This window comes from Pseudorca crassidens, chromosome 10 (assembly GCF_039906515.1).
Source record: "Pseudorca crassidens isolate mPseCra1 chromosome 10, mPseCra1.hap1, whole genome shotgun sequence".
In the NCBI taxonomy this organism is placed as follows: Eukaryota; Metazoa; Chordata; class Mammalia; order Artiodactyla; family Delphinidae; genus Pseudorca; species Pseudorca crassidens.
This window is the reverse complement of record NC_090305.1, coordinates 38,161,769-38,188,708: the sequence shown is the minus strand read 5'-3', so window position 1 is coordinate 38,188,708 and position 26,940 is coordinate 38,161,769. Positions and strand designations below refer to the sequence as shown.

Sequence of the window (26,940 nt, the reverse complement as noted above, 5' to 3'; positions counted from 1 at the left end):
TGCGCATGTCTTGAAAGGCCATAAAAGCCATGTGGGGGAGCTACGGATTCCCTGGTGTATATGTGGAAGGAGTAGAGAAACGTTGTTAAGGAGGAAAAAGAGGTTGGAGGCCAGGTGAGCCTGAGAGAGGGAGGAAGGGAGGATGGAGAGAGCCCCTGCTGGAAGCTGTGATGTGAGGAGATAAGCTGGTAGAGCAGCAAGTTGCTTCTTTCTGATCTTTCAGACAGTGAGATCCTGGACCATCCTGTGTAACCACCCCCAAGTAAGGCAATAGAACCTATGATGGCCGGAGAAGACTTTTTTTTTTTTGGCTGCGTTGGGTCTTCGTTGCTGCCGTGGGCTTTCTCTAGTTGCCGCAAGCGGGGGCTACTCTTCGTTGCAGTGCGCGGGCTTCTCACTGCGCTGGCTTCTCTTGTTGCAGAGCACGGGCTCTAGGCACGCAGGCTTTAGTAGCTGCAGCATGTGGGCTCAGTAGTTACGGCATGCAGGACCTAGAGCGCGCAGGCTTCAGTAGTTGTGGTGTGTGGGCTCGGTAGTTGTGGTTCGTGGGCTCTAGACTGGAGGCACAGTAGCTGTGGCACACTGGCTTAGTTGCTCCACGGCATCTGGGATCTTCCAGGACCAGGGATCAAACCTATGTCCCTTGCATTGGCAGGTGGATTCTTAACCACTACGCCACCAGGGAAGTCCCAGAGAAGACTTTTGACAGTTGAACAGAGAATTGAAGGAGATGAGGGCATGTGGATACCTCAAGGAAGAGCATTCCAGGCGAGAGAACAGAAAGGGCAAAGGCCCTGAGCGGGATGTGTGGGAGGCCGTCAGCTGGGGGTGGGTGATGAGTCAGAGAGGCCAGCGCAGGTCAGATCAGGCAGGGTTTCATCAGCCACCGTGGATTTTCTCCAGGGGTGATGGGGAGTCATGCGAGAGTTTCGAGCAGGGAGTGACTGTGTTCAGCAGCCCAGTGTCCCCTCACCTCTCTGTCCCCAGGCCAAAGCACCATGGAGAGTGGACAGAGAGTGCCCCGAAAGAGCCGGAAGCTAGGCTCCAGCCGCCGGCGGCAGATGCGAGAGCCGGCTGATGGCCAGGATGCCTCTGTGGCCCCCGAGCCAGAGTCCTGGTCCTCCCAGTCAGCTGCAGAACTGCAGGGCTTCTTCCAGGACTGTGGTGCCAAGGAGAGGGGCTTTGTCACTCGAGAGGATCTGGCGGTGAGTCCAAGGCCCCATCCCCCTGAATCCCTTTTCCACAGCCTTCTGAGACTCCCCATCCCAGGAAAGCAGAGCTTGCCTGCTGTTTTCGCTTTCTCTCATCTCAAATTTGCTCTTAGGAAAGGCTAGGAATTTGTTCATACTAATGTGTAAATGATTGATAAGGCCTTTTGTGTTACCCTCTTCCAGAAATATTTGCATATTAACAAAGGAAAGGTTTTAGGCCAAAGAAGTAACTTGAGAATGGTATAATTTATTTTTATTTTTTTTAATTTTTTTACATCTTTATTGGAGTATAATTGCTTTACAATGGTGTGTTAGTTTCTGCTTTATAACAAAGTGAATCAGTTATACATATACATATGTTCCCATATCTCTTCCCTCTTGCGTCTCCCTCCCTCCCACCCTCCCTATCCCACCCCTCCAGGTGGTCACAAAGCACCGAGCTGATCTCCCTGTGCTATGCGGCTGCTTCCCACTAGCTATCTACCTTACGTTTGGTAGTGTATATATGTCCATGCCCCTCTCTCGCTTTGTCACAGCTTACCCTTCCCCCTCCCCATATCCTCAAGTCCATTCTCTAGTAGGTCTGTGTCTTTATTCCTGTCTTACCCCTAGGTTCTTCATGACATTTTTTTTTTTTCTTAAATTGCAAATGGTATAATTTTAGGCCCACTGAGCAGGGAAGTTTATCTTGGGGAGCAGTCAGGGCCCTGGAAATCAAACAATGTCAATGACTGCAAACTTCAATGCAACAGAAGACCAGCCAAGGTTGTACATGCCAAGAAGTAATCTTAGGCTGTGAGCTAGACCAAGATTGGCTGGATTTTTTTTTTTTTTTTGGTTTCTCTTCATTTTCTACAAAGGGTCCTATGTGGGCTGCCGGAGTCTCACTGGACCTGTTGTCTCCTCCTGATACTGCTCTATGCTCAAGACTTTGTTCTTCCCCCATCAAAACTGACCCTTCTTATATTCCACCCTCAGGCCCACAAAAAAATAAAAATGGCTGATGTTAACATATAATTTTCAAAATGGTTAAAAAAAAAAGACTTTTGAGTAAATATAAAATCAATACTTATCAAAGATCTATCTAATTCATTATTATTATCAATCAGTGAGGGAACCAGTAAGATGTTAGGACAGGTTCAAGGACCATTTGAGAAGCTGGAATATTTATAGGCAATTTGACAGAAGAGTGTTAGGATAAGTTTGCTGAGTTCAGTTTTAAAAATGGCTAATGTCCAACAGGCCATAAATCTTTGGGGTTATCTGTACTACTAGGCAAAAATTATTTTCACCTCTCCTGGACAAAATCTACAAGTTAACAAGTAACTTCGATAAGTCTGGGACTTCTAATGAAAGGTAAACAATGAGATGAACTAAGTGCATTCCTCTCGTCTAGACAACACTTGGGTAGTCTTTACCCCCATATGGTATTGAAAGGATGTGCTGTCTACCTTTTTGCCTTATTTCCAAGTTTCAGATAATTTCCTGTGATCATAAATAATCTCCAAAGTTTTTTATTTTTGACATAAAACAGTCTGATCTCAGTTGATTTGGCTCGATCATTTCCTTAGATGCAGTGAGGGAGCAAATAAAGCATGTGGACCTCCTGGACTGGGCTTTGCAAATCTAGAGTTTTGAAGTATTGAGCCATTTTAGCTTCTGTCCAGAAGTTTTCATATGGAATCTTAAGTTGGACTTTTAAAACCTCTGTTATTCGCTCTTCTACCTAGAGTGACCATCTGTTCCAGTTTGCCTGGGCTGGAGGGGTACCTGGGATGTGGGACTTTCAGTGTTGAAACTGGGAAAGTCTTGGGCAAACTGGAACAAGTTGGCCTCCCTACTAATATAGAAACCAAGCATAAAACTTTCTCTAGCATCTTTCACCTGCAGCACCTATAAATGTGAGGGACTTCCTCCCTTCTTGAGGTTCCCAATTTTTCTAAGGTCCCTCTCCTGCCCAGAAGTAACCTTCCTTATCACCTGTTCCCAGGCCAGCTTCCTGAGAGAGCTTTGCAGGCATTGCTTCGACAAGTGCACCTTACAGTGGACTTGTCACAATTGATTAAATGAGAATCATCTTTTAATACAACATCCAGTTACACAACTGATCTATTCAACTATATCCCAGTAAAAAGGAGGACAGATTCTTATTGAAACCGTGTAAATAACTATATTGCCAGAGAAAGGAAAGAGATTCAGGAAAAGTATTGAAGTATTGGTTTCTGAATCAGGAGGGGGTCAGTGAGATTCAGATACCATTTAAAATGTTAAATTTCAGTTTATGAAAGCATAATTTCCTAAACTGAAGGTTAGAGACAGCTCAAGAAGACAGAGAGAAGATTTCCTCAGACATCCATAAAAATAAAACAATAAAAAAATAATATCAACTATATTCCCAGCAAATAACCACAACTCGATTTCCTTTAACGATTCATTCAGTTCCATGTAATTAATTCTTCATCTACTGGATCTTGAGTGAGCTGGCTGCTTCTGGACTGAAAAGAGTCCTAGAAATTGTGATCCACTGGCTCGGTCTGAAGGTCGGCTAATGCCAGCTTGGAATCCTGTACCCAAGTAAAGCATCAATAGTTCGTAGAACCTGGTACAGTCCTTTTCCACAAGACTTTGAGTGTGTGCTTTGTGGAAGACACAAACTACCCTGCAGCTTGTAACCAAGCCTTCAGGCAAGGGTAGGAAAGCAGAAATGTGTTTAGTAATGAGACTGAAAGCCTGTAGTTATTACAGTAACTAATAATATCAGAATGGAAGAGAGTAAAATGCTCTATTGGGATATGGTATATAACTATTTCATAAGAATTTGATTAGTGTTTCCCCTGAAGATAAGAACATATTTTGCATAGTAAAGACATTGAGAAATCTCTAGGGCCTTCCCCTAAAGCATGCAGTTTCTGAAATATTTATATTAAGAGTGTTTTACCTATGTAAACTTAGCCTAGGAAAGGCTGAATATCTTTTCTGATCTGACAGTTCTTCCCACGATGCTCTTATAATAGTGTTGAGGTACTTAATAAATAAAGAGAAAGGTATCCTGACATTTTAATTTTATTTTTTTCTAAACTTAGGATCTGATGTTGGGAAGGCAAAACCAAAAGAGCCATCACAGAAGATAGGGCACTAGATTAAGATAGAATCATGGGATCCTGGGCTTCCCTGGTGGCGCAGTGGTTGAGAGTCCGCCTGCCGATGCAGGGGACACGGGTTCATGCCCCGGTCCGGGGAGATCCCATATGCCGCGGAGCGGCTGGGCCCGTGAGCCATGGCTGCTGAGCCTGCGCGTCAGGAGAGGCCACAACAGTGAGAGGCCCGCAGAATCATGGGATTCTGGGAAATAGTACTTGGTTTCCTATTTAATCAAAGTGACAATAAAATAAAACATTTTGAAATAAACATAGAAGGCAACACTATTGCAAGGATATTTAGCTCTTTTATAGGCGAAGTGGCTCTGCTTTTTGTTTTAAAGAAAATTAGAACACAATAAAGCCAAAATAAAGCAGAGAAAATTATTCTGCTGAGACATGGAATCAGTTTTCCGGGCAACTTACACAGAAGATTAATAGTCACCCCTTTTTATCCCTTGCCTAGAGCTCTAAGACCAATTTATCATTTTAATAGAGATGGAGCCAAATTCTAGTTTTGCATTAATATAACATGTGGCAGTAAAACTTTCACAAGACTGATTGATTTTTTTTAAACAAATTTATTTATTTGGCCGTGTTGGGTCTTCGCTGCTGCGCACAGGCTTTCTCTAGTTGTGGCGAGCAGAGTCTACTCTTCGTTGCGGTGCGCGGACTTCTCATTGCGGTGGCTTCTCTTGTGGAGCACGGGCTCTAGGCACCCGGGCTTCTGTAGTTGTGGCACACGGGCTCAGTTGTTGTGGCTCGTGGGCTCTAGAGCACAGGCTCAGTAGTTGTGGCGCATGGGCTTAGTTGCTCCGTGGCATGTGGGATCTTCCAGACCAGGGCTCGAACCCATGTCTCCTGCATTGGCAGGTGGATTCTTAACCACTGCACCACCAGGGAAGTCCTAAACCAATTTAATTTAATTTGTCAAAGATTCACCTTAATTATCTGAACCTGGCTCCTTAAAAGTTTTCTGAGTTAGCAATTTCTTGTAAGAGGGATTTTTTTTTAAGTCCAGCACATTTAAAGCACTAGAAGTTCAGTTTCTTTTTTTTTTTTTTTCTGTGACTTTGGGGGCCATTAGATTTATATAAACACTTATTTGTCTCTACAAACCAATCCACACAGAACCCCTGTGAGAGATGTAGTACTCTAAGTCATTAATACCCAGATACAGAAAAATATTCACACTCACAATGAGAGTTAAGGGCCGTTCTGAATTACAGACATGTAGACACACAGACAGGGCTTCTTTTCTCCAACCCTAGCCACAGGTCAAAAGTAAACACAGAAACAAAAACTCTCCAGTTCAGATTTCAAAGAGCTGTTCTCCTCCCCAGCGGGCTCAAAATTCTTAACCGATTTGAGGTCACACCTAGAAAAACAAACACACCACCAACAACAACAAAGGATTAGCAAACCAGATTTTCCGTTGTCTCTCAACCAACAGACACTAGGTCTCCTTCATGTATCCCATGGAGATCTCCAAATGGTCAGTCCATAAAACGGAATTCCCCATCATGGCTACCACCAAAACCAGAAGCAGAAAATCAGTAAAAACAAAAATGTAAAAACTAGAGAAACAGAGTCAGCAAACTTAAAGTTCTGTCACACTTGAGATTCCCTTCAAGAGCCAATGAAAAAAGTTCCTGGGTTCCCAGAGTCCATCTGGGGCTCTTTTTCCAGCAATGCAGTTTACTGAGTTCTGACAGCTGAGTCCACGGGGGCATCTCCATGAACCTCCAAAACTGTCAAAGTAGAATTTCCAAAAAGGTAAAATCATGACCCTTGGACAAAAATAAAATGAGTCTATACCAGAGGTTTTATTTAACTCATTTATTAATGAGAAATGTTATGAATGGTTGAAAGAGCATTTTAAAAGCTGGACAATTTAACAAAGAAATGTTAGAATCGGATTGCTGAGATAGATTTTTTTAAAGTTGGTTAATGTACAACAGGCCATAAATCTTTGGGGTTATCTGTTCTGTCAGACAAAAGTTATTTACATCTCTCCTGGACAAAATCTACAAGTTAACGTGTGACTTCATTTAGTCTGGGACCCCTAATCAGTACCATGTGTTGAATTAAGTACATTCACAGAATCTAGAAGATGCTTGGGTGGCCTTGGTCCCCCTGTAGAATACTGAAAGGATGTGCTGTCCACTTTTTGTACTTATTTTCAAGTTTTAGATAATTTTCTGTTCGGTATTCATTGCATTTTATTTATAGAAATGAAAACAGAGCCAAAAAATGTCCAAGAATAGGGGAAAAGTTAAGTACTTTTGGAACACCCATTCAAGAGTATGAAGGAGCAATTTCAATGAGAGTTACGGATATGAAGAAATTATGGATAAGAAAAAGGTTCAGCATTATATACATCATAATATGATTGCAGCTATGTAAAATATATGCATCTGGGAAAGGTGGGATGGAATTATTTTCATATGAGGAAAGGAGGACACCTTTATTTCTTGCTTCTTCCACCCTGTTGTCTGGAATAGAGATTTTTGAGTTCCGGAGGCTTCTTGCACCTTCATGTAGAGGGTGGAACTGAGGGACAGTTAAGCCTCGAGCTTGAAGTCTGAGGCCCTGCAGACATAGTGGAGCTGCCACAGCAGCCCTGGCCCGAATACTTCAGATTACTTATCTCAGCTTTTATTATTTAAGCCTCAGCTATTTGAGTTTTTCTGTTATCGTTTGTTAGTTTGTTTTTGCTGAATGCATCTGAGCCTAATCCTAACCCATATGTAATAAAAAATAATCTAGGATTCATTCTGTATTTAACATGAACAAGCAATTCTGAGTTTTTTTTAAAAAAATCAATTTATTTATTTATTTATTTTATTCTTGGCTGCATTGGGTCTTCTTGCTGTGTGTGGGCTTTCTCTAGTTGCAGTGAGCGGGGGCTACTCTTCATTGCGGTGCGTGGGCTTCTCATTGCGGTGGCTTCTCTTGTGGAGCACGGGCTCTAGGCGCATGGGCTTCAGTAGTTGTGGTACGCGGGCTCAGTAGTTGTGGCTCATGGGCTCTAGAGTGCAGGCTCAGTAGTTGTGGCTCACGGGCTTAGTTGTTCCGCGGCATGTGGGATCCTCCTGGACCAGGGCTCAAACCCGTGTCCCTTGCATTGGCAGGCGGATTCCCAACCACTGTACCACCAGGGAAGTCCTCCAAGTTCTAATTAAAATTTTAAACTAGATATTAATATTTTAATGCAGAACATAGTCTGTTATACTGCATCACTGAATAGTTTTAGATAATTTTTTTTTTTGGTGGTACGTGGGCCTCTTACTGTTGTGGCCTCTCCCGTTGCGGAGCACAGGCTCCGGACGCACAGGCTCAGCGGCCATGGCTTACGGGCCCAGCCGCTCCGCGGCATGTGGGATCTTCCCAGACAAGGGCACGAACCTGTGTCCCCTGCATCGGCGGGCGGACTCTCAACCACTGCGCCACCAGGGAAGCCCAGTTTTAGATAATTTTTGAAGACTGATAAACACATTCTGGGGAAATTTGGCTACTGTCCTTTGTTAGAGTCCTAAAGGGATGAGACTCAGAACAGGTAGGTTTTGATGTTGGATGGAGGAAGGGAAAAGGTGTGGATGAAGTTCAAGGCACTGCTGAGAGGGCGGCCTTGGATAGGGTCCAAGAGCCTCAAGGGTCTGCCTTGAGGTCAGGTTGGCGGTGGGACTCCAAAACTGGGGAGAGGGGAGGTGGAGATGGCTACAGACAAACACCCTCTTCTTTTCTGAGGGTGGCCCAGAGCCCTCCCCAGTGGGAACAGTGCCCAACTTGCCTCTTCCTTGCAGGTGGCCAAGTTCAGCTTCCTGGACAGCAAGGAGGAGCCAGGGATGATCTTTGACTGGGTGGATGTGGAGCGGAAGGGACGCCTCTCCCTTGAAGAATTCAGCTCTGGGCTCAGTATGTCTGTCCTGGGAGGGCCTCTGGGGAGTGTGCCCAGCATGAGGCGAGGCTGGGCAGACAGGAAAGACCCCAGGACTCCCTACCAATCACAGGACCTTCATAACATGCCCAAGGGCAGTTCTGGGCATGGATGATGATACAGATTTCTGTGGAGATGAGAACACTTAGCCTGAGTGGGAAGGCAGTTGGTTGGACGCAGAGCTGAGCCTGAAGACTCTAGCCCAGGAGACTTGACTTCCTTTCCACCAGAGAGAGCAGTTTATTAGCTGGCAGCTCCCCTGAGCATCCCCCTCCTCCAGAGAGGCCTCCAGGCTTGCTTTCTGATACCTCCCTTGTCATCTCCCCAGTAAATTTTTCCCTTGAACAAGAGGTTAAGCACCACCTGTTCTTGAGACCACAGGCCTTGTTTCTGCCTGAAGAAGGTCATATTCTAGCTTTGGTTAAAGGAAATCAAGGCCCCAGGGAGCAGCAGAGGGTGATGTTTAGTGGGTGGGGGCTTCCCTGGCCCTTCCTTAGCCCTCACTGGCCAAGGTTACTCCAACACCGGCTTCTCAAGACATGCCCAGAAAGACCTAATGACACCAAAGCCGGAGATGGACAATATTCCTGCTGAGCTTGATGGGGGAAGACCTTCTGGCCCAGGGAATGGAAGGAGTGGTGTCCTTGCAGAGACCCTGAAAAGCACTGTTCAGCTTTTAAAGTCTGCAAAGCCATCTGGAGTTCTCAGGTCTGCTGAGTGTCCAAGAGTTTGGGGGACAACAGGAAGGGAGGCCAGGAATCTGCATTTATAGGTTGGGGCCGCCCCAGGAGGTGGTTGCTCCAGTTCTGGTGATTGAGAAACCAGGAGTAGGGAAGGGAAATGAGGGTCTGGAATCGGGAGTGGGGCAGAAGGAACGTTTTGTCCATGTAGCCCCAAGAGGCCATCTTCACATCTGTGTCCATTGTGCCCACTATACTGGGGACTTCCCAAGGTCTATGGAACAAAATTCAACCCCCTTCCCAGGGCCTACAGGCCAGCACCATCCAGACCCTTCCAATCTCTTGGGCTCACTCAATACCACTCGCCTCCTCCAGCATGCCAATCTGGCTCTTACCTCAGGGCATTTGCATGTGCTGCTCTCTCAGCCTGGAATATGCTTCCCTAGAAATCCACATTGCTTGTTCCTTCTTGTTAGTCACATCTCAGTTCCAGTGTCACTTCCTCAGGACACTCCTGACCACCCCCTCTAAAGTAGACTCTATCTAGTCTCTCAGTGGAAATTACCCTGTTCATTCCTTTAGCTCACTTGGCACATCTACTTAAAAAAAAAAAAAGTGTCCTTTTCAGCATTCATGGACTGTCAGCTCCACCAGGGCAGGGATTTTGGCCAATTTTGTCCCTAGCACATAGTAGATGCTCAATAAATATCCCTTGACTGAGTGAAAAGACTGTGTTGGCCACCGTGGAGCTGCTGTGTGACTTCCAGCAAGTCTTTTGGCCTCTCTGGACCTCAGATGTTCATCTGTAAAAGGGACACAGTGTCTACCTTGAGTAGACTCCAAAGGTTGATGTGAGGAATGTATGACACTGGCCCTGTAAAATGTGACTGACACAGATATAATGATTTCCCCAATGACTGGAGCAAGGCAAGGTGGGAGGTCAAGGGACTGAGCCGAGCCCCACTCTGCTCCCTTCTGCACCCCTCTGTCTCACAGAGAGCATCTTTGGCTCTAGCCCGAGCACCCACAAGCTCCACAGAAGGAGGCCACAGTCCTTCAAGCGAGGATCTGTAGCCACCAGCTTCCCAGTGCAGGAGGAGGCCGACACTGAGGAGAAGGAGGCGTTCTTTGCCTTCATGGAGCAACTGGAAGCCAGCCACTCACTTCCCGAGTAAGGCCAGCATGGTTGTGGGTGCAGGGAGAGCTACTGCTGGTCAGTGGGGGTGAGGACTCTCCTGGACACAAGGTCGAGTGGGAGCCACCAGGTAGAGCTGGGCAGAAATCCTGGTTTAGCCACTTGTTAGCTGTGCGACTGCGGGCAAGTAGCCTAACCTCCGACCTCTGTTTCCCCGGCCACAGAGTGAGCATAAGAGCTGCTGTGGGATTAAAGCCACGTGTGGAGAAAGCCTACCCACTAGGAGTCCATCCCACTCAACCTCTCCCTCCCTGTCCTGACCTACATGGTCACTCCTCAGAAGGATTAGCGAGTTGAAGGGTCAGCTCCCTAAGGGGACTCAATTCTTAAAAATACAAAGCTCCCCGAGGGTGCCAAAAAGAGGGTCCTCCAGGGGTATGATGGGGGATGCTTTTCAGGCATGGTGATGCTTTGAGTTGGGCAGGACTGGAGACAGGAGAGCTTGGAGACTGCCTCAGGCTCTGGGCTTTTGGCGTTCACTCATGCTTAGAGAAGGGGCTCCTGACTAGAAATGCCCCTCTCACACCCCCCAGGTCCCACTGGGTCTGTTAGAACCAGCAAGGGAATCACCCTCGCCTGTCTGCCCAGGTTCTCCCAGGTTCTCCTGCCCCGCAGGGCTCTGTGAGGACAAGCTCTCAGAGGGTGGGGCAGCTGTTGTGCGGCAGGCAGGGTGGGATTGGGGTGCAGCCTGGCGGGACAGGTGTGGTGGGGAGTGATTTACCCACTTGGCAGCTTTGCCCTGGGCTCAGCCCTCAGGCATCTGTCTTCATGACTTAGTTAAATCCATGTGAAAGCAGCATTTACTGAGTGCCAACTGGGTGCCAGACCCCAAGCCGGTGCTTTCACTGGGTGTGTCTCATTCTCCAGTGGCCGTTTTACAAATAAGTTCAGAGAGGGCATGGGACTTGCTAAAGGTCACACAGCTAGAGTGGGAGAAGAGAGAAGACAGATGGAAGCCCTGGGCCATCGGACTCTCAAGTTCCCCCACCCCACAATTAATCACCAAACCATAGAGAGACAAAGTGTTGTGGGGATTCACAAAGGGAAAGGGCACAACTGGGAAAGGTTCCTGGGGGAGGTGGCATTTGAGCTTCACCTTGTAGGGTGTAAATAGATTTTCGTGGCCCAGGTGCCCAAGTCTCTTGGAGTGTTGCCATTAAAACCGAGGAGTGGGGCTCCCCCTGCCTCCTGGTCCCGCCCCGTGTCTAATCTCTGGCTATCCTCCCCTCCCAGGCAGGCGGAAATCTGGCAGCTATGGAAGAAGCTGCAGCAGGAGGAGCCCCAGCTGGCAGGCAACCTGGAGGGCTTTCTGGCCAAGATGAACAGTCGCCTGCAGGAAGCACGGACTGACAAGGAGGTTCTGGAACTGACCCTGAGGAAGTGAGTTGGGGCCGGGGTGCCTTGCCCGGTGTTGGCACACAGTGGGTGCTCTTTACATCTTAGTTGAATCTTAGTTGAATTCTCTCAGTTCCAAAGAATGGAGGCCAGGCGTCCACTGCAGGGCTTGGGAGCCAGACGGGCAGAGCTGACCTGGAAGAAGGGGTGACAGAGGGGACCTACTGGGGAGGACAGAGTTAGGCCTTCAGCCAAAGAGGGAATGGTCAGTGTGTCTTGGTGCAGGGCCACTATGGCACCTAACCCCAGGTCACCACTCACATAGATTACAATGCATGTGGTGATCCTGGGGTTGGTATGGGCACAGCCTTGCCAGGGGGTCTGAGTTATGGGGGTAGGAGGACAGCAACAGCGGGAAGTGGGGACAGAGTGATGGGGCTTTGGGGACTATGAGACGGGGCCACAGGAACCAACATCTTGATGATGGTTATGGGAGTCAGCATGACGGGATCAGATGATCAATATCAAGGGCATATATGTCAGGAGCTGTTACTGGGATGACTGTTCTCAGGGCGACGGGGGTCAGTGACCGCTGGCAGAGTGAGGTGGACAGTAGCATAGACTGCAAACCCAGGCCCAGACCACCTCTGCCAGCAGCAGGGTCCCAGGGTGCTGATGGGCTGCCTGGTCCCACCCCCCACCCCTTCCAGGCGGGACTCTGACCACCATCGCGAGGTCCAGCAGCTCTATGAGGAGATGGAGCAGCAAATCCGGCAGGAGAAGCAGCAGCTGCAGGCTGAGGTAGGCTCTCCGCGACAGCCAACCTCTCCCCCGGCCCTGAACTCCCCTGCTGGCCAAGCAGCGGGCCGGCCACTGGCCAGTGTGGGGCAGCAGGAGGCTGCTGGGAGGAGATCTTCTCACATCCCTGAGCTCGTATTCCTCAGAGAGGTGGGGTGGGGAGTGTTGAGCCTGGGCCCCCTGCTCACCTCTGCCAGGTCTCGCGTGTCTCCCGGAGCCACTCCTGCTCTCTGGGTTTCTGTCTCCTATTGCCTGAGCCAGGGCAGCTGTCCTAGACCCCTCCTTGTTGAGACATCCTGGACCCTGCACCCTAGGCCTGGGTGGAGGTGAAGTGTGGGGAGAGCCAGCCCAGCCCAGCTGGGTCTTAGATTCGGCAATACAGGGGCTGAGACCTTTCTGCTCCCCAGAGCGACGCCCGGGGCCTGGCCCTCAGCTCCCAGATGCAGGAGGTTCTGGAGGCCAAGGAACGCGCGGTGCAGCGCCTGACTGAGGGCCAGAAGGAGGTGAGTGACGGGTTTCCCCAGGAGCCCAATTTCTGATGATTCACAGACCCTGACACCCATCTCCTGAGGGTTCCCTGGGCTCATTGGGCTCCTGCATCAGAGCTGGCCCCTAGGAAAGCGATGTCTCTGGCCTTTTTCTGAGATGAGGCTGGGTACTGCAGTGGAAGTACTGGGACATGAGTCAGAAGGTCCAAGTTCAAATTCCTGCTGTTCCAATTAAAAACCATGCAAATCCGAGGAAATAATTTTGCTTGCCCTGGCCTTAGTTTCTCCATCTGTAAAATGGGAATAGCCACATCTACTGCATCTCCCCAGCTAGTTGTGTCAAATGAGGTAATAAATGGGAAAGCATTTTGAAACAGGAAAGCACTGGGCAAATACAAAGTCTCAGCATTGGAGAAGCTTGGTGATAGGGTGGTATTCAACTTCCATCTCCATTGTCAGCTGAGTGACCTTGGCCGGGTTTTTAACCTCTCTGACCCCTGGTTTCCTTATCAGAGAAATGGAGATCAGAACTTTTGCCTTAGAAGGCTGCTGTGATGATGAGAGATACTGTATTTGAGGGCCTAAGACGGTGCCTGGCTGGTAGTAGGTGCTTTACATATCACAGTTGTTACTGTCGCTGAACCTGACCTAGCTTCCTGGTCAGAACACCTGCTACCCCAACACCTCAGGTCTCATAACCTATAGTCACTTCCAGTTGGCATTGTGCTAAGCCTTTGGGTGTGAGACCCTGCCCCATTGTCTCCTCCCTCCTCAACTTTCAGACCACTGACCTTAGTAAAATCACCATCTGTTGTAACCAGGACAACCTGCATTCTTTCAGCACTGGACCAGGTTCCCAGTCTTCCCCACTGTTGCCTTGGCTGGTCCTGCTACCTGGTCTCACCCTCCTGACATGGGTTGATTTCCCAGGTGCCTCTGCAGTAGCTGCTCCTTGGAAACTGAGGCGGGCCCCTTCTGCCAAGGGAAGAGGTTAGACTTTCCACATGGGACCATTTTGTCCTGTCCCCTGTGGATGTGAAGCCTCTCCCCCCAAGGCTATTCATTCCTTCACCCAACAACTATTTATGGTGCAACCACTATGTGCCAGGCACTGTTCTAGGTTCTGAGGAACATAATAGACACAAATAACTCCTGTCCGTAGAGTTATTGTCTAGTCAGAGAGAGAGATGATAAACTAAATAAGCAAGTAAAATCTATAACATATTAGATAGTGAAAGTGCTAAGGAGAATAAAGTAAAGCAGGGCAGGGGGACAGAAGGGTTTTGATAGGGGAGTCAAGGAAGGCCTCATTAAGATGATGACTTGGAGGAAAGACCTGAAGGAGGTGAGGAGTGGACCATGTGGTATCTGGGGGAAGAGCAGTCCAGGCAGAGGGAATAGCAAGTGCAAAGGCCCTGAGGTGGGTTTTATGTGCTGTGAATGTTCAAGGACCAGCAAAGAGACCTGTGGGCTGGAACAGACTGAGGGAGCAGGTGGGGGAGGAGGTGGTAGTGGGAGAGAAGGTCAGAGATGTAACAGAGGTGGGGTTGGGGGGGGAGACTGTGCAAGGCCTTGGAGGCTATCGTGAGGCCTTTACCTTCCATACGGCATGGTCAAGAAGCTCTCCATCTCCCAGTCTTGTGACCTGCTGTTGGATCAGGAGCTACCTGCAGACCAGATGCGCTCAGAGAGGAACAGCCACTGCAGAACGCTGAGCAGAGGAGGGTGTGATCCCATGTATGCTTCAGGCCCTTGCGGTGCTGGCAGTGTGTGTTTCTTACACAGTTCCCTCTCTCTTCCCCATCCCCCAAATTCCAATGTCTCTCCCGGGTGGGAGGTAATGGAGCTAATTAGGCCAGTGAGGGGGTAACAGCCGCCCCCCGCCCCAATCCTATGTTTTAAGCTGGGTGTCCAGGAGCCTGGAGTCTGTGCCCCACAGTGGCCTTGGGAGGCTGTTTGTTCCCCTGAAGGGCACCTGGGCTTCCCTCCTCCTCACCCTCCACCTCCTGCAGCTGGAGGCCCAGCTCTACCGCCTCAGCAGCACACACCAGGAGGCCAGATCGGAGAACCAGCAGCTTCGGGAGGCCCAGCGTGACCTGGCTGGGAGGCTGGAAGAGGTGCGGGGGCAGCTGCAGGTGACCAGGGAGCACCTGAACGCCACCAAGGGCCGTGTGTCCTGGCAGATGGAGGAGGAACCGAGGCAAGTAGCTGCCACCCCTGGGCTGGGCTGGAGACCAGGGGCTTCCTGGAAGAGGGGAGGGTGGCTCTGAGTTCTCTGAGGCTCTGCTCAGTGCCCAGAGCACACAGACTCCCTCCTTAAACCTCACAACAGCCCTGCCAGGCTAGGATTATCATGCCCATTTCTCAGACGAGGAGACAGACGGGGGAAAGTCATGTGCCCAGACACACATGACATATGAATCACACAGCTGGGATTCACACACACACACACACACACACACACACACACACACACACACACACAGAGATGCACACACACACAGGCTAGTGCAGTGCTGGATCCTTGGTGGATACAGCACCCACTCTACTCGTTACAGGTCAGAGGAGTGGGATGGGCCAGAAGAGTAGGGAAGGCTTCCTGGAGGAGGTGAGGCTCCATATAGGCCTGGAAGGATGAGCAGGATTGGAGGTGGGGAAGGGTAGGGAGTGTGTGCCAGGACAGAAGCACTGCCAAAGGGAAGACTGGGAGGAAGGACTAGCGGTGAGGTGCGCACCTAGTGGTGATGGATGCCGACAGTGTAGGTGTGACCTCTACCCGCCCCTCCCCTGACCTTAGCTTCCCGCACCCTTTCTAGTGTCCCCAGAGCAGGTGAGGAGAAGGCCTCAGTCTCCTCTGAGGAGGCTCCCCTGCCTGGACTGACTGGGGACAGCGATGACTGGGACCAGCTCCTCAGCAGCTTCAGCAGCACCCGCCTCAGTGCCCTGCAGCTCTCCAGGAGCCCACCCCCAGCTCCGAGAGCCTCCTCAGGCCCCCGGACACCCCAAGCGGTCAGGCAGATCTCCATCCCGGAGCCGCGTGCTTCTCTCTTTGGTCAGGAGCCACCTTCAGATCCAGATGGGTCTCCAGGAAGCCCCCCTGGGGTGCCTTCCGGGACTGAGGAAGAGAAAGGAGTGAACCCAGAGGGGCAGGACATCAGCCCAGAGCAGACTGGAGAGCCCCCCAGCCTGGAACCTAAGGAGGAGTCAGGGCCTAGCCCTGGGGTCCACTTCCGCTGGGGGCTTCCAGGGGCTCCAGCTGGGGAGTCAGGGGGCCTGGTGGCAGCTGTGCTCAAAGTGTTCATTCCTTTGGAGGATGGGGCCCCTCCTCATGTGACCTCTCCCCCTCCCCAGGCCCCAGCTGGGCCCAGTGAACAGTTCCAGGCCTCGTACCCAGATGACGAGGGCTCCGGGCCTGGGCCTGTCCCAGCCAAGCCACCCAGGCAGAGAGAGGCCCTCCATCAGGACCCACATGCCGCTGGATCTGAGCCAGGGCTGGGGTCCTCAGGAGCTGGAGACCTCACAGCAGGGCTGGATGAGCCCTCCCAGGGCCTGGAGCCTGTGGGTCAGGTTCTCACTGAGAGATTGGAGCAGGGCAAGCTGAGCCCAGATGCACAGGGGGGCTGTCCTGGGGGACTACAGGAAGCTCACAGCCAGGTCCTTGGGCCTGAAGGGCTGCCTGCCCTACCCCACCAGAGTCCGGAAGAGGAGCCCAGGGCTGACGAAAGGAAAGCAGGGGACCAGGGAGGGCAGGATTTCAGGTCAGAGCTGTCCGTTGAGGCTCATGGCCTGAAAACTGGGCACCCGGAACTCCCCCAGCACGATTCCCCACCTGCTCCTCTCCCACCTGACAGAGCACAGGCTCAGGCTGAGGCACAAGCCCCAGCTCCTGAAAAACCATCACCTTCAAGGGGCTCTCCCCACACAGGGGCTCAGCCTGGGGATGCAGCAGGGCCCCAGGAGCCCACACAAACCCTCCCCACCAGGGCTGAGCTGGAAGCCCAGCCCAGGCCCCAACCTACAACCGCTCACGCAGTAGAAGAACCAGGGCCCCTTCAATCCAGGGAGCCAAGGGCAGAGAACAGTCCTGAAGATCCAGGAATGGACTCCAGAGGCATTGGGCTGACCCCATCCCCAGGGGACTGCACGGCCAGTGAGCCTTTGGCCAATCCTGATTACGCCTTCCACGTCATCTTCCTGGGAGACTCGAATGTGGGCAAAACATCCTTCCTGTACCTGCTGCACCAGAACACCTTCGCCACTGGGCTGACAGCTACTGTGGGTAAGGGCCACCTGGGGAGGGCGGCAGAGGAGGGAGGGGAGACCTGGGGGACCAGGCTGAAGAGCTGGAGCAGGCCCAGAGCAAGCCATCCCTGAGGAAGCTGTAGGTTCTGCCCTCACCACAGGCCCTGCATTAGACATTATTTTATATGGGCATAATCTGGCTATTTTACTAATCATCTCTAATTACAGGTAATTGGCTTTTTCTGCATTGATCTGATTAGCTAATAATTGCCACATCAACAAAGCACCCTGCAATTTAGCTGCCAGCACTGGCTGATGGTGAAAATAAGCAGGTCTCCCGCCATGTGGCCCCTGGGCAGGCCACCGCAGGGTCCCTGCTGCTTGAATTTGCTCAGGACCAACCCTAGGCCAGTCAGCCAGACTGTGGCAGGAAGTGGCCTTTGGCAAGTTGAATATTTTACGCAGAATGTATTTGTAGAGTGGGGTAAGTTAGGAACACAGGTCCCTGAGCTCAAAACCCGGCTCTGCCACTTACTAGTGGTATGAACTTGAGCAAATTATTTAACCCCTCTGAGCATAATGGGGGCAACAGTAGTGCTGACCTCATAGAGGGGCTGTGAGAATTAGTTCAGTTAATACATACCAAGTTCTCGGAATAATATCTGGCATGTATTAAGTGCTCAATATTAGTTATTTTTATGGTTATTATTATAAGTAAATTTTTGATAATGTCTAATTCAGTGGCTTTTGCAAATGAAATGTCCCATAGCACAAAGCCTCCTCTCTCTAAAAATATTGGGATATGTGGCCACTTGAACATTGCATAGAGCCACAGAAAAGAGCTGTGGGAACAGCCAGCTTAGGAGCAAAGTCGGAATGGTCCACGTCTTTGTGTCCCACCAGCGTGTGTGCTGATGGGGATCAGTGCTAGACCAGTGGATAAAGTTCTCAAACTTTATGTAAGAGATGCCCTCCAGGACAAGTTCTTGAAATTTTCTCTGCCAATTAAAAATGCAGACTTGTCAGGAAAAGGGGACCCATAGGAGGCCTGGTCTGATGTTGAACAGGGTCACAGGGTCTGCAAGGCCACCATCCTTAATCACCTAAGCTACGGGTTACTGACCACCTACAATGCACCAGGCATACACGCCTTATTCCTTACATCAGCCCTCCCTGTGATTGAGCCTCTCCCATTATTATGTGGTAAGAAGTTTCCACAAAATTCAGTAGAGAAAAATACAGATTGCATAACTGTAAAAAGACAAGGCAACTTTGCATGCACTGCTAGCCAGCTGGGAGGACCTGAGATCCAGGTGTGTGATCCAAATCTGTCCCACTGCTAGCTGTGGGTTGGTGCCCTTGGTGGCTGTCATCCATCTGGTTTAACTATCATTGGGGATGATTCCAGCTTCCTCAGCCATAAACATTTCCCCACTCAGCATCACCCTGCTCCATTCCCACCCCCCTTTCTCACCTGCCTCCATTTGAGAACAGGGCTGGTGGAGGACCAGAGCCAGAGCCAGAGCCCATCAAATTATAGCTGATTGTGCATTTTTTTGAGGCTTCTCCGTATCTGCCCCCATTTTACAGATGAGGAGGACAAAGAATTGAAGACCCAGTTAAATTTCTTGCCCTACCTGGGCCCCAAAGTTCATACCCAGGGCCACCTGCCTTCAAAGCACACGCCCCCACTCCAGAAGTTTTACCCTCTTATGGGTTCAGCCTTGCCCTCTCCCTGGGGTTGTTCATGTAAAACAGCAGATTCCTTGGGAAGCTGAAAACATTATATTTCTAACAGTTTTTGTGGTTAAGTTGTAACATGTTTCGGGGAGGGTGCGGGGATACATGGGTGGATTGAGGAGGGTGATGGGCAGGGAGGTGGAAAGTGGGAGTAAAGTTACTAAATGCAAGGGTTTAGTTAGGGTTAGGGTTGCTCAATAGATCACACAGTGGGTATTTAAGCAGAGGCTGGATATCATCACGGGGGGTGGGATTGGATAACCTCAGAAGCTCCTGCAGACCCTGGGCTTCCTTAGACCTGGAGGAAAGGGGGCAGTAAGGAGAAATGGAGGGACTTCCCTGGCAGTTAAGGGACGCTGCGCTTCCATTGCAGGGGACACGGGTTCGATCCCTAGTCGGGAACTAAGATCCTGCATCCCGTATGCCACGTGGTGCGGCCAAAAAAAAGAGAAGTGGATGCTACAGACAGACTTTTGCTTCAGCATTTTGCTGAGGTCAGGGCTCCCATCTGCCACTTCTCCCAGTTTCCTGTGGAGAGCATGGGTGTGGGGGATGGTCTGTGGCTTCAGTCACCACCAGGGACAGCAGCAGTTGCTTCTGGGGGCTGCATGAGAGACCTAGACCTTGAGGAAGGTCTTACCAGCTCAGGGATAATATGAGGAGATGCCCCTTTCCGGAGCTGGTCTGGGCCCTGCAGTGGGCTCAGCATGGACAAAGCAGCCCCTCTCTATCAGCCCCACCCGGCCTGGTGTCCCTGGGAAGTGGAGGTTGGCTGGAAGGTGCTCCCCAAAGATTCCAAACCTCCCTGGGACTTCACTGTTACTACCATATTTCCAGGCACAGGAGGTGTCTAGAACCATGACACAGGGAAGGGTGGGTCTGTGAAATTTGAGGAGCTGGGGCTCAGGAAGATGAGAATTCATAGTGATAATAAAAATTACCACCTCCTAAGCACCCCCTAGAAATTAGGCTGAACCTTGGACATAAGTCATTTAATCCTCCCAACCACCCAGTGATGTGGGTCTTTTTAAATTGCCACCTTGCAGATGAGGAAGGAAGGCTCAGAGAGGTGAAGTGACTTGCCTGAGGTCACACAGCCAGTATAGCAGCAGAAGGTGGACAACTCACGGCCCAACTGGTCATCCTTGAAGCCAACATTCCTTCCACCCTCCCAGGCTGCTGTCTGGGTAAAGGGGGAAGATACATGCAATAATTAGGAATGAAACAAGAAGTATTATAAAAAATAAATTAACAAAACTGATTTTCCTGAGTAGCCTGAGGAATAAACACTGCCGTGCAGTTGAGAAGACAGATTTTTTTTGTAGAGGTAAAAACAATGCAAGGTGCCTCACGCTGGCCAACTCTCAGGGCGGGAGTGCAGTGGGAGCTGCGTGGTCAGGGAAGGCTTCATAGAGGATGTGGGCCCTCAAGTATGGATGGGATTTGGAGAGCAAAAGGGAAGCCCAGCAGCTGGAGGTTCCCATCCCACCCTGGCTGGTACTGGGGACAGGTATGTATTCAGGCAGGCCTCAGCTGCAAGTCTGGGATGGTAACTTGAAGTCAAGTAAGCTTGACTCTCCTCTGTGTGTCCTAGGAGTGGATTTTCGGGTCATAAACCTGCTGGTGGACAACAAGCGCTTTGTGCTGCAGCTCTGGGACACAGCTGGCCAGGAGAGGTAACGAGCACTGTCGACATTAGTGGCTGAGTCTGGGCTGCAGAGGAGTGGAGTGCAACCCCGACCCTGAGGAGTCCAATATGGGCTAAGAGGCAACCAAGTGCAAATGCAGCGTCTACCCCTGATGATTCAGGAGGTCAGGGATGGAGAGATGAGTCCAGATCCCATGCAGGAGACAGGACAGCAGACCCAGAGTTCCCCTCAGCATGGCAGGGCACCTGTGATGGCCATCCCAACAGGGGACAGCCACCCAATCGCTTGTCCTTCTGAAAACGCTGGCTTTTCACTTTCTGGTTAAGCCGTAGTGATCAAAACTGAAAAGGCACATCTTCTGTGACCCAGAAGTTCTACTTCTAGAAATTCATTCTATTGATAAACTCATACATGACTATAATATCAAAGGGACCAAGACTGTTCATAGCAACACTGTATATATTATGAAACATTGGAAACAAACTAAACACCATCAGTAATGGACCAGTTAAATATATTAGAGTCTCTCCACACAATAGAATATTATGAACACAAAAAAGATGGAGGACCCTCTTTATGTACCAATAGGGAAATATCTTCAAGACATTTTATTATGTGGATAAAACAAAGTACAGAATACTGAATATTAATAGGTACAGTGTTTTACACTGTATTTGTTTAAACAGTATGTATATGGGTATATGTGTGTGTGTGTACATATACATTTATGTATCAATATATATATATAATACCTCTGGGAAACTATTTAAGAAATGGGTAAAATAAACTTCTTGCTATCAAAAAAAAAAAAAATGGGGAACTCTGGCTGCCTCTGGGGGTGGCTGCAGGATGAGGGTGGGGTTGGCTGAGAGAGACTTTTCACGGGGTGCCCTTTGGTACCTTCTGAAATTTGAGCCATGAGGACTGTTACCTATTAACAATAAGCACACTGTAAGAAGGAAAATACATGCACGTTCTCTTTGGGAAGCAATTAGAAGCAGATGGAGTGGCTGAGGCCTAGAGAGGTCAGGGCTTGGGGTCAGGCCGCCTGGCATGGCCTGATGCGGACTCTCTGGGTAGGTACCACAGCATGACGCGGCAGCTGCTCCGCAAGGCTGATGGAGTGGTGCTCATGTACGACGTCACCTCCCAGGAGAGCTTTGCCCATGTGCGCTACTGGCTGGACTGTCTCCAGGTGAGCTGATGGCTGCTGGGGTTGGCCCCAGTGTGTGGAGTCAAGAGGGAAGCTGTATCCTTTCCACTCCCTCTTTTCTCCCAGGATTACAAATGACACAGCAAACATATGGGTGACATAATCTACTGAGGGTATGTGGCTGGATGGGCTGGGAACATAGTAGTACAAAGAAACTACAACCACATAGTACGGCCTCCAAAACAAACTCTTTCCTTTATCCTATGACCATTTTTTCCTATATACAGAAGCTCTGTGATGTCTTCTTAACACCTGGGGATAATGCAAGTCTAGTGCCACTCTAGGTAATCATTCCTCTGTTCACACATCTCTAGTTCTTTCCCCCACGTACTTACTTGCTGTATGTATACATGCTGAAATTCTGCAGTATGTGCTAGCACAGAAGAGGGGTATGAAGAAAGACATGTTGTCTTCTCTCTAGAAGTTTCTAGTCTAGTTGAAGAGATGCAAGAGAAGCAGGATAAGGTGATACATGAGGGGAGCTGGGTTCTGGGTTCTGGTAAGACCTGGGTTTGTATCCCAACTATCCCATCCCAACTCTGTGACCTTGGAGAAGTGACTTAAACTCTCTGAACTTCAATTTCCCAACTTTTCTCATAGAGCAGTTGTGAGGATTAACTGATATAACTGCTTTCAGCACAGCACCTGGTATACAGTAAACTCTCAGTAAACAGAAGCTATTATTATTATTATCCATGAAACAATTAGGAGATGAGCCAAGGCAGCCTGCATAGTCAAATGCTGGGCTGCTCAATACCGGCAGGAAAGAGCAGCATGGACAGGAGCAATCTAGGAAGGCTTCCTGGGGGAGGTGACTTTGAGGTTGGCCTTGGAAAGTGGGTGACATGTTTGCAGGCAGAGAGGTTCACTGCAGATGGAAGGGAAAGTGTCAGAGGTGGGAAGAGTGTGGAGTGGGTGTGATATGGAAAGGTGGGCATGTGTGGAGGGAAGTGGCACACAGTCAGCTTCCTGGAGAGTATGGCCAAATCTACCCAGGGCCTGGCACACAGCAGGCACTCAACATGTGTTGCTGAGGGAAGATGTTCTGTGCACAGGATGCAGTGTCTGACAGCGTGGTCATCCTTCTCTTGGGAAACAAGACAGACTGTGAGGAGGATCGGCAAGTGTCCACCGAGGCTGGGCAGCAACTGGCCCAGGTGAGTACCTGGGCATCAGCCCCTCCCCCAGCCTGGGTTGGGCAGACCCCTCCCTGGAGGGTAATGAATAGGTCACCCTGGCTGATACCACAGAGAAGGATCCATTCCTGCCCTTGCTCCATCAAAGACCAACAGCCTCCCACACACCCGGGGCCTAAGACCCAAACACGAGAAGGTAACAGTGGGCATGACGTTGAACCTCGCTGTTGAATTAGCAAATCCCCATAGTGTCCCTACCTACCTAAAAATATCTTCAGAGTCAAAATCTTTTTAAGCTTCACTTAAAATTCCCAATCAAATCTTAATTTTATCTGTGGTCTCCAATTAACATAACATTCCTTCTAATTTATTCTATCTTAAGACCCAAATTCTTCCCTGGGAAGATTGCATCAAAAGCCCTGTCACCAGACAGCGGACAGTGGATACTATTTATTTATGAATAGAACTGAACTACATTCCAGAAAATCTGGAGAATAATAAAGGTGGAACAAAGACTCTCGCTCCCTGCCCTACCTCTGACACCACCCCTCTTGGCATTTCCATATCGTATTTCCTTCCTGTTTCTTCTCTCATTTCTCCTGATCATGAGGTCATCATTGTGACTCCTGGTTGGTGGGAACTTTTTCCTCTTAAAAGTAGTAGCTAAAAAAAAAAAAAAAAAGTAGTAGCTCATCTCCTTGACACAGTAATTCCTCCTCTAGCAATTTATCCTAAGGAAAGAGTCAGAAATAATAATTCTTAAGAGAATGACATACTGGATACCCGTGTATTATGTATAATTGAACATTTGTATGAGGATATTCTTTACAGTGTTATTTATAAGAGCAAACCTTTGGTGGTCATTTGTGGAGCTTCATGTGAGAGGCTAGCATTTGCCATTAAGAATCCTGTTCTAAAAAATATTTAAGGGTGTGGAGGAAATGCTTACAATATAACGTGAAGTCAGAAAAGCAGCTGCATCTCTGGGTATAGGTTAGGTTGAATCAGTCAAATCTGATATTTGACTGTTTGGTGTCTATCAAAACAGCACTTTCATATGTTTAACCTAAAGTATAACGACGTTTAGCCCACCCCCTCACCCCCCAATAAAAGGGTTATATAAAACACAATGGAAATATATACTCAAACACTAACAGGAGTGTTTTATATTTTGTATTTCTACTTTTTTAAGCTATATTTTCAAATATTTCCCCCAATTAAATATTTTTAAAATTAAAAATACATAGAACTAATGACTTAAAAATGTCCCCAAGGACACTTCTCCAAGTTGGGACACAGACTTCCCACCATCACTTTGAATGCTGTGGAGTTTTCTAGGTGGCATCGTTGATACCTTGTCCAGCCAGGGTGGAGAGACAGTGGGCAGAGGGGCAAGGCTGGGGGCCATGGGCCACAAGGAGACGGAGATGGGCTGCCTCACCGGTTGGGGTTGCCTGGGGGTGTACTGGGTGGGACTCTGTCTGATGATCAGGTCTTTGGTGGTGGGCACTGCCACCTAGACTCTCAGTGGTCTCCCCCATGGCACCTGTACCCCTATCTGTCTGGCTGCAGGAACTGGGGGTCTCCTTTGGAGAGTGCAGTGCTGCCCTGGGTCACAACATCCTGGAGCCTGTGGTGAACCTGGCCCGGTGAGTGCCGCCCTGCTGCTTCCCACCCAGAATCTTCTGGACAGCCTTCAGCTGACTCATGTGGGAGGGGAAGGCCCATTCTGAGGAAGCACCTGTGAAAGCACAGGGCTCAGGAGTCTGGGGAAGGAGAGAGAACATTGCACGGAGTCTCCTCACTCCAATTCTACCAGTCCTGTTAGCTGCATCACCTCTGGGAAATCTCCCGTCCCCTCTCTGAGCCTTGGTGCAGTGGCCGAGGGGCCGGGTTTGATCCCTGGTTGGGGAACTAAAATCCCACAAGCCAAGCGGTGCGGCAAAAAAATAGTAATAATAATGCAGTGCATTTAGAGTAAAATCAAAATGCCTCTCAGTGGCCTGTATTGGCTCCAGTGCCATCTCCCTGCCTGCGCCCCCCCCCCCATAAGCTTCAGCCGCTCAGAGGGACCCTCCCTGACCACACCCCCTCCCACCGCTATGATTACCTTCTCTGTGTCCTTCAAAGCCCTTCTTGAAAAAAAAACAAAAAAGCCCCTCTTGACAAACTGTAGCTACACATGCATTTGTCTGTTTTCTTTTTGCTGCCTGCCTTCCCTACCAGGCTGTAGCTCCAGGAGGGCAGGGTCATGTCTGTTTTGTTCAGCCCCTCCTCCTGGGGCCTGGCACATACTAGGTGTTCAATAAATGAATGAAGTGAGTGAGGGGGGAGGGGTATTAGACCAGATGATCTCTGGGCCCCTTCTCTGACAAAGCAGCTAGAGTGAGCTTGCGAAACTTCAATCCTGATCACGCCAGATCCCTCCGACAGGAAACTGCTCAGTGGCTTCCCTTTGCTTTAGGATAAAAGCCCAAGTTCCTGAATGTGGCTTCCTGGCCGGCAGAGCCCTGAATCCCTGCTGCCTCCAAGGCTTCTTTCTGGCCATTTAGTCCTTAGGCTCTGTGATTTAGGACAGAGCCAGGCACACAGTAAATATATTGTGAATAAATGAATGAACGAAGGGGCTTTGCTTCCCCAACCCCCAAGCTCTCACTCGACGCTGAGCTTTTGCCCTCTGCCTAGAACACACCCTTCCCTCTTTTCTGCTAGTGAACCCTTGTCCACTGCTCAGTCTCAGCTCCATCTCTGCCTCCTTGTTCCCTAAATCCCTCCAGGACCTGGTGTGAAGTCCCTCTGTGTGCCTCCCCATTCCTGGGTCCTGATCGCCCCTTCCCCTCTCTGTCTCTCTCACTACTCAAGGCAAGGACATGATGGCTTCATTGTCATAATCAGAGTCCCTTGCGCCTGGCACACAGTAGGCTACAGAGAATGCCAGAAAAGAGACAGGAGGCCGAAGTCTCCGTGGCCCCATTTTTCTGGTGCCATGTGGAACGCAGGACAGGGGCACAGCAGCTGGGAGAGAGGAAGCTCGGGGGGGCAGCCCCCCAGCTGCACCCCTGGGCCCCTCCCTGCTGCCCCTGGGAGGTGAGAGAGAGGACTGATGCCCAGGCATCTTCACGCAGGTCACTCAAGATGCAAGAAGACCGCCTGAAGGGCTCACTGGTGGAGGTGGCCCCCGAGAGGCCACCCAAGAGAGCTGGCTGCTGCTCCTGAGCACCTGGCCTGGCCAGGGTAGGCGGGCCACCTCCCTGGGTTTCCTGTTCCTTGGGTCCTGTCCCACCTGCCTGGACACAGCAATGACAGAGACAGCCAGCTTGGAAGTTCAGGAAAATCCTCCTCGGGTCAGGATTTGGATCCCAGGGGAGTGGCTGCACTAATGCTGCCCTTTGTACTCCAAAGGACTTTTCTGAGTAATAAGACTGGTAGTGGGGGGAGGGGGGGAGGTTAAAACTCTTTAAAGAAAGAAGAGTCTAGAAAAGTGACTTAAGGAAAATACACCACAATATTGGCAAAACATCTCTGGGTGGTAAAATTACAAGGTAAATGTGTGAGGGTGTTTTCCTTCTTATATGTATTTGTATTTTCAGATCTTCTATAATGATTGGGTATTGCTTGTGTAGTCAGAAATAAGAGCAAATGTGGAAGCGTGGGAGAGAAACTTTTCAAAGAACTTGCTTTGGTGCTGATTACAAATTGATATGGCCTGTTAATCGCAAAGTACACTGTTTATTAAAGCAGCCCCACTGTTCCGTGCGTGGCAAAGCCGGTGAACCTTGTCACACTCACTGTATCTGTTTGCAAGCATGGGGTTCTTTCGAGCAGAAGCCGATTCCTGGGGAAGAGCGATGTTCTGATGGCCCCTGATATGCTCCATCCCCCCTGTCTCCCTGAGCCCCAACCCCACACTCTTTCCCCAAGATGTGCCTCTAAGGGGCCACATTTGGGGATCCCACTCCTGTCCCCATGCCATGGTGCCCCTGGTGCAGCCCTCTGCCTTGAGGTGTCAATCTCCGGATATACTTGAGGAGCAGCTGGGGTGTGGCTGGTGGAGCCTGGGGAGCCGCAGGGGAAACTGGATTCAGATTATTCAAGGGTCCCTCTTTGGAGCGTTTGTGAGAGTTCCCAGAATTGCACAACATTTGCCTCCTGAAAGGTGGCTGCACATTACAGCCC

General features: G+C 49.7%; 2 protein-coding genes across 2 annotated transcripts in view; one reads left to right on the top strand and one right to left on the bottom strand.

Moving 5' to 3' along the window:
* The first annotated feature begins 987 nt into the window (after positions 1–987).
* Positions 988–26,100, top strand: RAB44 (RAB44, member RAS oncogene family). Its single transcript, XM_067753149.1, has 13 exons — positions 988–1,205; positions 8,155–8,266; positions 9,965–10,139; positions 11,397–11,543; positions 12,209–12,299; positions 12,704–12,799; positions 14,797–14,984; positions 15,601–17,063; positions 20,361–20,442; positions 21,496–21,610; positions 22,684–22,785; positions 24,337–24,413; positions 25,890–26,100. Exons 1-13 carry the CDS (start codon positions 999–1,001, stop codon positions 25,978–25,980), a joined length of 2,946 nt encoding a protein of 981 aa, XP_067609250.1. The 5' UTR covers positions 988–998; the 3' UTR covers positions 25,981–26,100.
* The window catches only part of CPNE5 (copine 5), a 101,558-nt gene continuing 97,720 nt past the window's right edge, over positions 23,103–26,940 (bottom strand). Inside the window, exon 23 of the transcript XR_010946853.1 lies at positions 23,103–23,427. The gene's annotated coding sequence lies outside the window, so the exon portion shown is untranslated. The remainder of the gene's footprint in view (positions 23,428–26,940) is intronic.